General features: G+C 29.2%; 3 protein-coding genes across 7 annotated transcripts in view; 2 read left to right on the forward strand and 1 right to left on the reverse strand.

The window, feature by feature from the left end:
- Window positions 1-78: 78 nt before the first annotated feature.
- LOC130449359 (RNA polymerase II subunit A C-terminal domain phosphatase SSU72) lies at window positions 79-5,674 on the reverse strand. Its single transcript, XM_056787135.1, has 3 exons — window positions 4,975-5,674; window positions 4,234-4,492; window positions 79-215 (listed from the first exon to the last, which is right to left on the reverse strand). Exons 1-3 carry the CDS (start codon window positions 5,196-5,198, stop codon window positions 114-116), a joined length of 585 nt encoding a protein of 194 aa, XP_056643113.1. The 5' UTR covers window positions 5,199-5,674; the 3' UTR covers window positions 79-113.
- Window positions 5,657-6,985, forward strand: LOC130449358 (26S proteasome non-ATPase regulatory subunit 7). The gene is made up of 2 exons (XM_056787134.1): window positions 5,657-5,938; window positions 5,997-6,985. Exons 1-2 carry the CDS (start codon window positions 5,764-5,766, stop codon window positions 6,794-6,796), a joined length of 975 nt encoding a protein of 324 aa, XP_056643112.1. The 5' UTR covers window positions 5,657-5,763; the 3' UTR covers window positions 6,797-6,985.
- A 2,536-nt stretch (window positions 6,986-9,521) lies between these two features.
- LOC130449891 (CAP-Gly domain-containing linker protein 2) overlaps window positions 9,522-12,256 on the forward strand; it is a 69,974-nt gene continuing 67,239 nt past the window's right edge. For 2 of the 5 annotated variants that reach the window (XM_056787948.1, XM_056787949.1), the window contains exons 1-2: window positions 9,541-9,808; window positions 10,295-10,550. In XM_056787948.1, the coding sequence (XP_056643926.1) occupies window positions 10,319-10,550 (232 nt within the window). In that variant the 5' untranslated portion in view covers window positions 9,541-9,808; window positions 10,295-10,318. Of the gene's footprint in view, window positions 9,809-10,294; window positions 10,551-12,256 lie in introns of all 5 variants that reach the window. The other 3 variants (XM_056787953.1, XM_056787952.1, XM_056787950.1) reach the window with 3 other exon arrangements.

Genomic DNA, 12,256 nt, shown 5'->3' on the forward strand with positions numbered 1-12,256 from the left:
CTAATAAAGAACAGCCTTATCACGAATATAATACAAATTATTCTTTTTATTGTTTTGAAGACTCAATATGTAGATAGCAAGTTTTATAAAAATAAATTATGTATAAAGGTAATTCAATTAAAAACTATACTATGTAAAATGGATCTCTGACTTTTTTCCTCGAAATTATGAAGTACTTCCTCGATTTCGTTATCTAAATCCTCAGCTTTAGCCATCTGGAAAAAAAAAATATTTTGTTAGTAGTCCGATGAACATATGTGGTATCGAACAAATACTATTAGTTTTTTTTTAACAAAAACTAGCGTTTCTCAAAATTTTGTGCCCCCAGTACATTAAATAACTATAATAAGTTATATAAATATATAAAAGTATAAAATTTGTTATTTATTCTTAAAATCCGAAAGTACTGTATATATTTAATTATTGTAAATATCAGTAGCTATTGTCAAATTAAACTAACAATAAATTCATAATATTGAATTAAAAGTAATTTTAATTTTTCAAAATAATCTTTTTTATTACAAATAGATGTTTAGGGATACAAAGTAAGCCTCCGAAAACAATCCGCCCCAATATATGGCAGTATTTTTATTATATTTTAATCAAACGTTATTAAACGTCGATTTTGGTTCTGATTTAGATGATTTTCCAGAAATATTCGTTACGGCGGATTTGAAGATCTCATTTCTTTTTATGACTTCAAATTTACTTCTTTACATATGATTATTCATAATTTTTTTGCAAAGTTTCAAACAAATTTCATAAATTTTTTTGTTAATCTACATAAAAAAAATCTTAAAAATGTAACTTTTCCATCAATAATCGTATATAACATTTAAACATACAGTTAGATCATACTAAACTAACCTTACACAAGATAAATTTAACTTAACCTTACTAAAGCTTAACCTAAACGAACCTTATTAAAGTTGTACCTAACCTATTAAAATATAACTATTTTAAACCTAATCTAACCTCAGCCAAGCTAAAACTAAACTAACGTGTAAAAACATACCTATTTCAAACCGAACTTAACCTATTAGATTTACTTATTTTAAACTTAAATATGATTATTCATAATTTTTTTGCAAAGTTTCAAACAAATTTCATAAATTTTTTTGTTAATCTACATAAAAAAATCTTAAAAATGTAACTTTTCCATCAATAATCGTATATAACATTTAAACATACAGTTAGATCATACTAAACTAACCTTACACAAGATAAATTCAACTTAACCTTACTAAAGCTTAACCTAAACGAACCTTATTAAAGTTGTACCTAACCTATTAAAATATAACTATTTTAAACCTAATCTAACCTCAGCCAAGCGAAAACTAAAATAAACTGTAAAAACATACCTATTTCAAACCGAACTTAACCTATTAGATTTACTTATTTTGAACTTAACCTTATCCAAGTTAAACCTAACCTATTAGAACGTTCTTATTTTAAACTTGACCTAATTTTACCTAAGTTAAACTGAACCTAACCTTACCCAAACTATACCTAACCTAACCTTACTCAAGCTAAACGTAACTTGTTTACAACGTACTTTTGAATCTAATTCGACGTGTTTAGTTTTCTTATATTAATCTTAACATAACCTTACCTAAACCTAACCTGTAAGATCATACTTATTATTCAAACTTATCCTTACTCAAGCTAAACCTAACCTAACCTGTAATAACATACTTATTTTAAACATTACTCAAACTAAACCTAATCTAACCTTACTCAAGCTAAACTTAATCTAACCTTTCTCAAGTTAAACCTAACCTAACCTGTAAAAACAACTTATTTTAAACCTAACCTAACCTGATAGTTGGTTATTTAAATTACTTTGACGATTATTTTATAAAAAAATATGTGAGAAAAGATCAATTTTGAGAGGTAATATTATTTTAAGCTAAAAAACATGAGAAATGATTGCATATATTGTTTTAATTGTTTATTTTCCCTATAGATTAAGAAAAAAATATATGAAAACTTCATTTGATTACTAGAAACAGATGTTTCCATTTTTTTTTAAATCCCGTGATTTTTACGTAAATCCGCCGTACAAGCGAAAAATTGAAAAAACCATTAAAACGGAAAATTTTTTGATTTTATAGAGCAAAAAAAACGAGGGTATACAAGCTAAACCTTACCTACCCTATAAGAACTCGCCTATTTCTAGCCCAACCAAGGTTTACTTATTTTGAACTCAACCTTTCCCAGGCTAAACCTAACCTAACATGTGAGAATATCATTTTAAACCTAACCTATCAGGTTGGTTTACTTATTTTGAACTCAACCTAACCTTGTCCTGGATAAACGCGTTCATTACCAGGTATCTTACTTGACATGATATAACAAAGTTTCATTGTTTTCTTTGTTTTGGTTTATTGGGTGTCTCGTTTATTTTTACTCTCAGTATTGGAATGTTTTCACTTATTTTATTTAAATAACGGTAGTTTTATTTTCATACTTATTCATTCCAGCTTTCATCAATTATTGCTCCTTGAGATATTCCTACTCTGGTTATTTAACCAATTTGTTTGCCTTCTCTAGTATATTTATTGACACTTAAACCTCTTTTGACTCTGTCGAATGCCTTTTCTAAGTCTATATAGGCCCAAAATACTCCTTTCCTTTTCATATATTCTTATTATTCCTTGTGAATGTGATTTGTGTGCTTCTAAATCCACTCGAGGCCTTATGGATGTGTTTTCAAGATTCATTTTTAATATTCCTTTCAATTTTTAAAAAAATTTCGTTGTGGTGCTATATTTACATTTTATCTTATGGGCCATTGTCTTTTTAGACTTCTTTCTTGCAGTGGGGGGTTGAACAGTGTCAATTAGTAGCTATTGTTTCCATAGGGATCTTTTTTTGAGTTGGTTTTAATGCCAACGTTGATGAATGGTACATTCAGGTCATTTTTGGGTTTAAAAGACTTGTTACACTCCCAGAGCTTGATTCCGTATGTCCATACAAGGGTAAATATGGTTTTGTATACTAGACTTTTATTTTCTATTATTAGCTGCGACTCAGACCAAAAATTTCAGTAGATGGATAGAGAAGATTAAAGAAAAATGAAGACATAGGAGAAAATATAATAAGACATAGAGTACAAAGACCAAATTGGGCAGGACACATCTTGAGAAGCAAACCCACAAAAAATGGTGAGGAGGATAACACCATGGATACCTCTATTTCCAAGAGGTAGACCAAGAAATACTAGACTGAAAGCAAAAAAAGAAGAAACAGGAAAGAAAGGATAAAACTGATAAACGAAGCCAGGATCAACAACAATCTATAACAAAAAGAACAGGAGGAGTAATCCACCCCAATAAAGAGATTTGTAGGTGCACAAGCCTCTAGCCATAATCCAAGATATTGAATAACATAAATACATTAATATTTTTGTTTTATATATCAAGTTATTTACTTTTGGCCTCAATATGTGCATTCCATGCAAGTCTTCAGTCTAGATGGAGGCCTGGGTTTTTCACTTCATCTTTTAATGGAATAATGCTGTTATTAATGGAAATTTGAGGACATATGATTTATTTGTATTTTCCATTTTTAAGCCAGAATTTCAGAAGTGTTAGAAGATTTTCTATTGGATGAAATCACTGCTGAATCATCTGTAAATGTTGCTAGTAGTGGATGGTATATCAGCTTTGAATAGTAGATACAAGAACAGCACCAGAACACTGCCTTGGGGTACATCTGAATTTATTCCATGTTAGTCTCATAATTCTCTCTCAAACTTAACTTTAAAGTGTCTATCTTCTAGGTATATTTTGAAAATTTACTTGATGGTGTAGGTGTTTTTTGATTTTTTACAAAGTCCTTCATACCATACTCTATAGAAGGCTTATTTTACACCCAAGAAAACTCCCTTCTCTTCTAGAATTTGTTTGATTTTGTTCACAATTTTATGACAGTGCTGTGTTTCTTTCTGAAACCAAATTGATAGTCTGGTACAAATTATTAAATAGGAGTCACTATCCAATAATAATGATTCAGAGACTTTGGGATATCATGGGAAGGAGACTTATTGATCTGTAATAGCTAAAGGTTTTCCGGATTTATATATAATTGAGTTTACATTTCTATTTTTAAAGTCCTGTAATACAAAATTATTAACATTGTCAATAAATATAAATTTTAAATAAATAATTCAGACATAATGCTATTATTTTATTGTTATTTAACATAACAGATCAAAATATAAGAACTTACCATTGTACACATATCACTAATTAAAAAAGCTCCAATAGTTGCCTCTTCCAAATTATCCATTATATCAATGTTAATTACATGCACAATGGAATTGTCTGTTGGCGTTTTATTTTCCATAAATTCCACGACTTGATCATAAACTCTCTCTTCGCAGGTTATAAGGATATCAAATTTCTCTGGAGTTTCCTGAAATTTTTCCGGATGACTTTTTATTCTTCTATTCCTATCAAGAGTATGTAGTAATCCATTTTGAGTATAACTATATCTAAGTCAAGGAAACGTTTTAAAAATTATTTGAATTAAAAAAAAAACATTGTTGTAATAACATTCAAATTTCCTTTTAGATATAAATACAGCTGGAAAAAAGAAAAATAGAAACAAACAATGAAAAACGTTTATGGATCAGTAGGAAAAAAATTGTGATAAATAATCATTTAAGTTTGAACAAAATAAACAAAAATTAAACCCTCAAATATCCACGAAATCATAACAATAACACTGGACGTAATAACAAAACAAAAGCTTGAATAACAGTAACTCCTTGTAATATTCTTTATTAAAACCCTCTAATAGATTCTCTAAAAAATTCATAAGTAACTAACAGGATGATCTCAAAAAAATTACATAATTCTAAAAAAGATCTCACCACACCATTAAGAGCATACCTAACCAATTAAAGAACTTTTTCATAATTATAATAAAAATTGAATAATCATATATGTCTGATATGCTGAAGGATACAGTGATTTGTCTTTTTGGAGCAAATCAAGGTAAATGTCTTCATACGAAGTACCAAAGTCGTAAATGTTGGGTTTATCGATAGAGGATCCGGGAATTTTTACCTTATCACCTGTGCCGTACGATTTAACATCAAAACCTTTTTTAGATAAAAAAGCATGTGCTTCCATGCTACGATTCATGTTACTTGAACATATTACTGCGATTCGTAAATCACTAATATACATATTTTTTAAAATGTTTGAAAGAAATACTTAAATATAAATTTAGATTTTCAAAATTAAAATTTTATAGAAACTTCAACAATATTATGCATTATTTAAATATCGAATATTTGGTAATAAATATTTATGATTATTTAAATAAACAAATATTTTATAATTCAATACATTATATAAATATTGTTTTGCCTATAATAATAAAATGATAAAATTTTGTTAAGCCTCTTATTAACGTGATCGACAATTTGTTCATTGACATTTGACGTATTGTGATACCAAATCTATATTTATACCTTATACATATTTACAAAAAATAAGAATACAAATCAAATTATAATCAAAATTTCATGTGATAGTAAAGTTGCATGAAAATTTGGAGTATAATGTCTATAATAAATAATTTTTATATAAAGCCTCATATTTCAATATGTCAACTCGCGAAAAATGCTCTTGACAATATTGACAAGTGTCTGAAGCGATGTCAAGTCGGAAATTTTTTGAAGTGTCATCTTGCGAATTGTTTATTTTCTGCATCAGTTATTTATCCTTTGTGTAATTTATTAAACTCAAGATGCCTAGCCAAGAAGTAACAACTACTAAAGTTATAGTACATCCATTGGTATTATTAAGTGTAGTTGATCATTTCAACCGAATGGGTAAAATCGGAAATCAAAAACGTGTCGTAGGTGTTCTGTTAGGATGTTGGCGAGCAAAAGGAGTTTTGGATGTATCCAATAGTTTTGCAGGTAATTATAAAAATATATAAACTAAAACGTGTTTTATTATTACATTTTTTATTTATAGTCCCGTTCGATGAGGACGACAAAGATAAATCGGTTTGGTTTTTGGATCACGATTATCTAGAAAACATGTATGGTATGTTCAAAAAAGTGAATGCAAGAGAACGAGTGGTAGGCTGGTATCACACAGGCCCAAAGTTACATCAAAATGACATTGCCATTAACGAGTTGATTAGAAGATACTGCCCAAATTCAGTTTTAGTTATAATTGATGCTAAACCAAAAGACTTGGGTCTTCCTACTGAAGCATACCAAGCTGTTGAAGAAGTTCATGATGACGGTTCGCCCACATCCAAAACATTTGAACATGTTCCAAGTGAAATAGGAGCCGAAGAGGCTGAAGAAGTTGGTGTAGAACATTTGTTAAGGGATATTAAAGATACAACTGTGGGAACTTTATCGCAACGAATAACCAATCAACTTCTGGGCTTGAAAGGTTTACACTCCCAATTAAGAGACATCAGAGATTATTTAGTACAAGTATGTAGTAATCAACTCCCAATTAATCATCAAATTATTTACCAATTACAAGATATCTTCAATCTTCTGCCGGATATAAATCAAGATGCTTTCAATACATCATTTTATGTTAAAAATAATGACCAAATGCTCGTCGTTTACTTGGCTGCTTTGGTTAGATCTATCGTCGCTTTACATAATTTGATTAATAATAAACTTACAAATAAAGATGCAGAAGAAGGTAAAAAAGAGGAGAATAAAAAGGATAGCAGCAAGGACAAGGAAGCTAAAGACAAGGACAAAGAAAAAGATAAAGACTCAAAGAAAGATGAGAAGAAAAAGTAGATTACCAGGAGACAGTTTAATTTGATGTAATTTTTATTTATCAATTTGTGAATTTCATTTCCATTATTTTTTCATTTGCATCAGATGTACATAAAGTTGATTGTTTCCATTGATAGTTTGTTTTTTATTATTTTGGTTTATACTTTCATAAGCTAATATATATGAAGATTAAATCTTTTTTGCTACTGATATTACTTTTTATAGTTTTTGGAAATTTTTTTAATTAATTTTTATTAATAATTATAAATAAACTGTTTGAAATGGTGCAAAATTTCATATAGCCCAGTCAGTGGATGCAATTTTTCACCAAAAGAATAAGTTATAAGCACAAAGGCTGATTTTTTTACAAATACTTCAAAGTATTCCAATTGATTTAAGAAAAACTTCAGAAGTCAATCAATTTCCCCCGCAAGTTTTCCTTATATCAATTAACCTACTTTAAAGTACTTACAAAAAAAGTTCAGTTTTTGCTTATAACTTGTACCAGTGGCTACCAGCAGCTGGGCTATTAGAGAAACTCGTTGAGTTGGGTTCAGTATTGGCACTGATAACGGATTTTTCCTCTGCAGGACTGCGATTTTATGGATTTTTAATAAGGTTTTCTTTCGTGTGACATTTGCAAACTGCGTGTGTGTCCGCCTATAATAACCCTTGGAATTAATTTTGAAAAGCGCTGGAACCAAACATCTTTTGGAAAACATAGTAGGTGTTTTTGTGCAAGGGTGGGTATAGTTGACCTATCGTCAGCCATTTGGCTCATGAGAATGTTCATCAGGTTACATAAAAACCTGTACAGTGACAAGATGGGATTTTGAAATGTTTTTTATGTGATGGCGATAGGGGAATTATAAAGGAAGACTAGGTTATATTCTGGAAGTTCTTCTCTAGTAGCCATCGGAGGAATAGGAAAGTTTCCTCTTTGATTTTGAGAAAAGGAGCCGACTATTAGTAAGCCATGAGGTTAGAAGGGTGTTTTTAGTATGGGCATTGTTTGATTCCTTGGTGAGAATCATGTATTTGGCTTGGAGGTCATTTAAATGGCTCGGAGTTGGGAGTACCTAAGAATCGATTGCACACAACAAAAGATCCATTTGAGAAGTTGGTACAGTAGGCGTTTGCTATATATCCGATTATGGGAAGGATGTAGGTTTTATATAGAGGTTAGTTCGAATATCTCCAAAAGGTCAATTGGTATTTACGTGGTGGAAGTCCTACACTCAGGAAGTTGTGAAGGTTAAAAATGATAGTTTTGAGTTCCTTAAGAATTGAGAGTCACCTTTCCACGCTAATTCCATACCCTAATGTGACACCACCCTTATTTAAACACATTTCGACGCCCACTTTTCATCTATACAGATTGTCCTCTGCACCCTCCATAATTATAAGCTTTCTAATTGGTCAAAGTTAGGTTAGGTATACGTACCAATAGTGTATCTATCCTTCCCCAATAAGCTAACATGCTTTGCTACTGATGTTTGTTTGAAAATAAGAGACTTACGTGGTGTTGATACCGCCATCTATCAAAAAAATTTGGAACCTTTTTAAACATAGACAAATTAAAAACTATGAATTAATAATTATCTATGACTTAGAAACTTCTAGAAAAACTCGCTTTTATGTCTTACGAAAATAAATTATATCAGATTTATCATAAGGGATTGTCTCCAACAAAAACTTTAGCAAACTTTATTTTTTTAATATTTCAACAACATAATTTACAGATTATAAACATTACAAATCATACAGTGTGGGGAGACTTAATGGATTATTATTTCAGTTGATCTAGATTATATATTAATACGTAAATGAGATTTCTACCTGGTGACAGGATTTAAAATTTATGAAATCAAATGTTATTCTTGTTTCACATTTATCATAACTGTGTCACTTCATTATTTAATATTTCATATTTATAATTTAGATTTAACGCTAATTTCAATAACCTCATTATTTAGAAACCTATTTATGACATTCTACTTTACATAACGATTGTATTGTATTTTCTTTAATCGACTTTAAACAAATTTGTATAATTAATGTGTAATATTCGTCTTATTATTATTAGTATTATCTTTTAAAACATATCTAATCATTCAGTTTATATTATAATACACTACTAGAAAATCATTGATTAGGGTATATTTTGTGTGCTACATATATAATATTCACACCTTGAAATAAATTGCACAAATGTATGGTATAAACTGTTGGCTAACATCCACGGTCTTGCATACAGGTCTGGAATAAGGAAAGCGGAGTGGGTTCATTTCACGGGCGCTAATTTACCTCACTCCATGGCCGCCAGGTCGGCGTTGTAATCAAGAGATGGTGTCAAACTGTGTCAATCTAATTATAATAGTTATTATTATATCTATAAGCAATGCATTGTTATAAATAAAACCAGTTAATATATAAAGTAATTAAATAAAAGTAGTCAAATAAGAACAAATAATAAACGCCATATTTGTCAATGCACCCAATTTTTACCTGTAAGCTATTATGTATCTTAATGTATTTTCCGTTATGTTATATGCACATGGCTTAAACTTGTATTAAATGAATTAACTGGGGAATTAATACTCTGAAATAAACATTCAAAATTATCGAACTAAGCAAAAGTGTAAGCATTTAGTGTGTGACAAAGCATCGACTTATTTAAAAAACAAAAAAAAATTATTAAAAAAAGTATTCAAATAATAATAAACTTGTACATTCCGGCAACCGCGCTAGCAGCTGGTCTTTTTGACATTTGCCGCCATTCATGCATGCAAGTTGTTAATTTTAAGGCAATACTGAATTATAGGGTGATAAGTGTTTTTTTTTAATTATTTTTATCCAATATCTATATCACAGCGTAAAAACTTAAAAGATTGCATAACATACAGTTAATCTCTTGAAAAATTATCAAAGTGTACTTTTATACTTTTAAATCAAATATATTATTCCGTTGATATATTAGTGAAAGAGTTTAGTGTTGAAGTGTATAAACAAAGTATTCAATTTGTGATTTTGGTAAGTATAAGAACATTTTTTTCCATAATAAGTATCACCAAATGTTATTTATTATAACATCATCACGTTTATCAATTAATTATCCATTCAATTCCTTTTTAAATTAACTTCCAAATTGAATAAACTAATGTTGCATTAAAGTAAGGTTATAATAACAGGTTATTTCAATGTTGACCCAACATGGATGTTGTAAACAAACGTTTATTCAGGTTTATTTTTCTTTCTTGAACGTTATTCTTTTATAAAATTATTCTTCACTTATTATTTTAAACGTTATTGGAAAGACGTAAATATTTTGTAATATAGTAATTGCACTTGACTCTATAAATAATTTAATAACTCAGGTTTATTTTTAGCTACAGTATAAGGTGGTTTATTTTTCGACATTGCGATCATTTTAGTGCAAAATTACGAAATTTTGTGATTGTTTAAATCCAAATAACAGATCTTCGGTATTATTGACTTTAGTTAATTTATTTGTTGCAGGAGTGTAATGCTAATTTTAATAAGATGAGTGATATAGCAAATAACAATAGTGTTCAAATACAAGAAATATCGAATAATGAAAAAACAATTCCGGACAATGATAGTTTATCTCTAAGTGCTAGTGTTACTTCACTTGACAATATTTCGGTAGCTAGTTCGAAAATATCTAAACCGTCGGGTATAAAACCTCCTAGTAAAATAGGAAGATTATGTGGTAATCAGCATAAACCTTCACTACCACCTACTCCTACAAAAAGTAAGTTTTTAACTTTTATTTAAAAAAAAAACAGATTTTACAAAGTGCTTTTCATGTTTAAATTTGATGTTTGTATATTTCAAGTGATTTGGTGAATACCAAGTGAATTTTTTTATTAAATTATGGTTTAAATGAACATACGTTATTATTATTATTTGGTTATGGGTTACAATTTTTTTATTTCAAGCAAATATTTACTGTGTATGAGGTTTATTTGTGCTCTAAGTTATTGTTGGTTTATTATTACAGGAAAAAATATTTACATGTTTGTTAAGTTTACAGAATGATATAATAACAATAATTTCATGTCTTTTTATTATGAAATAAGTAAGTATCGATTATAGTTCATTTTAAAGATGGAATTTAAAAGTTTATATCATAAACCTCGAAATTTTCTATTTTGGTCACTAGTACATATAATGTTTGTTGTGATTAATGAATTTATATTAAATTGGGGTTAAATGGAATGAAAAGCTCAAACATTCATTCAGCTCATCTTATTCTAACTTAAAGGAAAATAAACATATCAATTAATTAGTTTTTGTGGCTGAATATTTTCTGTAATTGTGAATTGTGTATCAAAATACCAGAATCTTTCTTTGTTATGTGAAAGTGAAAGAATTTATTTCTGTAAAACAAAGGTTGGTGCTGCATCGGTAAGTGAGGATGAGACAATATTTTGCACTCCAGCCTAGTAAGCAATAGTAGGAACTAGTAACTCTACAGTTATATTAGTAAAAACTGCATACATTAATGTTTAGGAAAAATGCAGTCGCCACAATGAAACAAACTGATTTATTGTTACATATATTGTAATAAAGCATATAGTGACTTATATTTGAAGCTAAAAGAACAATTTTTAGGGTTAAAATTTCTCAAAGTATTGCAAAATTCCACAGTTTCTCGTCTTTGTCCTCGTTTTTGCCCGTCGGAACAACTACGCAATCCCTTCAGTTGAGTTGATCGACTTGAAAAACTTCAAATAGAACATGAGTTTTTCATTTTTATTCTTTATGTCCCAAAAAAACATTTTCCTCCACCATTTGAGGGATTAGGAATAGGTTGATACATACTGATCTGCACGATCGACAATCACCCATTGACTACGGATAGTTAACAACTACTTTAGGTTTTTCAACATTTTGTTGCTCATCACCTTTTAAAACCTTGTTTTTTCGATGAATCCAGAACTATCACTGGTGCTTAACAACGTCACGACTCTTATCCTTCCAGGACAATATAATTTTTCTCCCTTTTTTGTAGGCAATCGATTTATTTACAACAAATCCTGGTTTTTTATTGGTTCAGGTATGCCGTTACGGTTGATTCGTTAAGATATGTTTCCATATGTCCCTTAAACACTCGAAGTTCTATTAACTTATCAAATTACTTACCCTTATTTTTGTATTGATTTGACTCTAACAATCATAAATATAATTAATTATAGCTTTCCTATACAATAGAATTAGTATTTAAGAGAGCATATACACACATAGTATGTTCTTAATAGTTTTAATTTCCAACAAGTACAGTAGTCTGAAATCACTTTATTTATTTATATTTTATATTAATAAATAGTTTTTACAAAGTTGTGATTTGAGTTATTTAACCAAGGTATTTTTGTATTGTCACTTGTTAACCAGTAATCTTGCAAATCTGGCAAAACTATCCTCCGATAAAGGCCCACAAATCCTCCATATTAGTGT

This window comes from Diorhabda sublineata, chromosome 10, assembly GCF_026230105.1.
Source record: "Diorhabda sublineata isolate icDioSubl1.1 chromosome 10, icDioSubl1.1, whole genome shotgun sequence".
Classification (NCBI taxonomy): Eukaryota; Metazoa; Arthropoda; class Insecta; order Coleoptera; family Chrysomelidae; genus Diorhabda; species Diorhabda sublineata.

Coding starts and splice junctions, on each gene's coding strand:
- LOC130449359 (XM_056787135.1), bottom strand. CDS start 5,198: ATGTATATTAGTGATTTACGAATCGCAGTAATATGTTCAAGTAACATG. Junction 4,493..4,974: donor CTCCAAAAAGACAAATCACT/GTATCCTTCAGC, acceptor ACTTAGATATAG/TTATACTCAAAATGGATTAC. Junction 216..4,233: donor TTAGTGATATGTGTACAATG/GTAAGTTCTTAT, acceptor TTTTTTTTCCAG/ATGGCTAAAGCTGAGGATTT.
- LOC130449358 (XM_056787134.1), top strand. CDS start 5,764: ATGCCTAGCCAAGAAGTAACAACTACTAAAGTTATAGTACATCCATTG. Junction 5,939..5,996: donor TGTATCCAATAGTTTTGCAG/GTAATTATAAAA, acceptor TTTTATTTATAG/TCCCGTTCGATGAGGACGAC.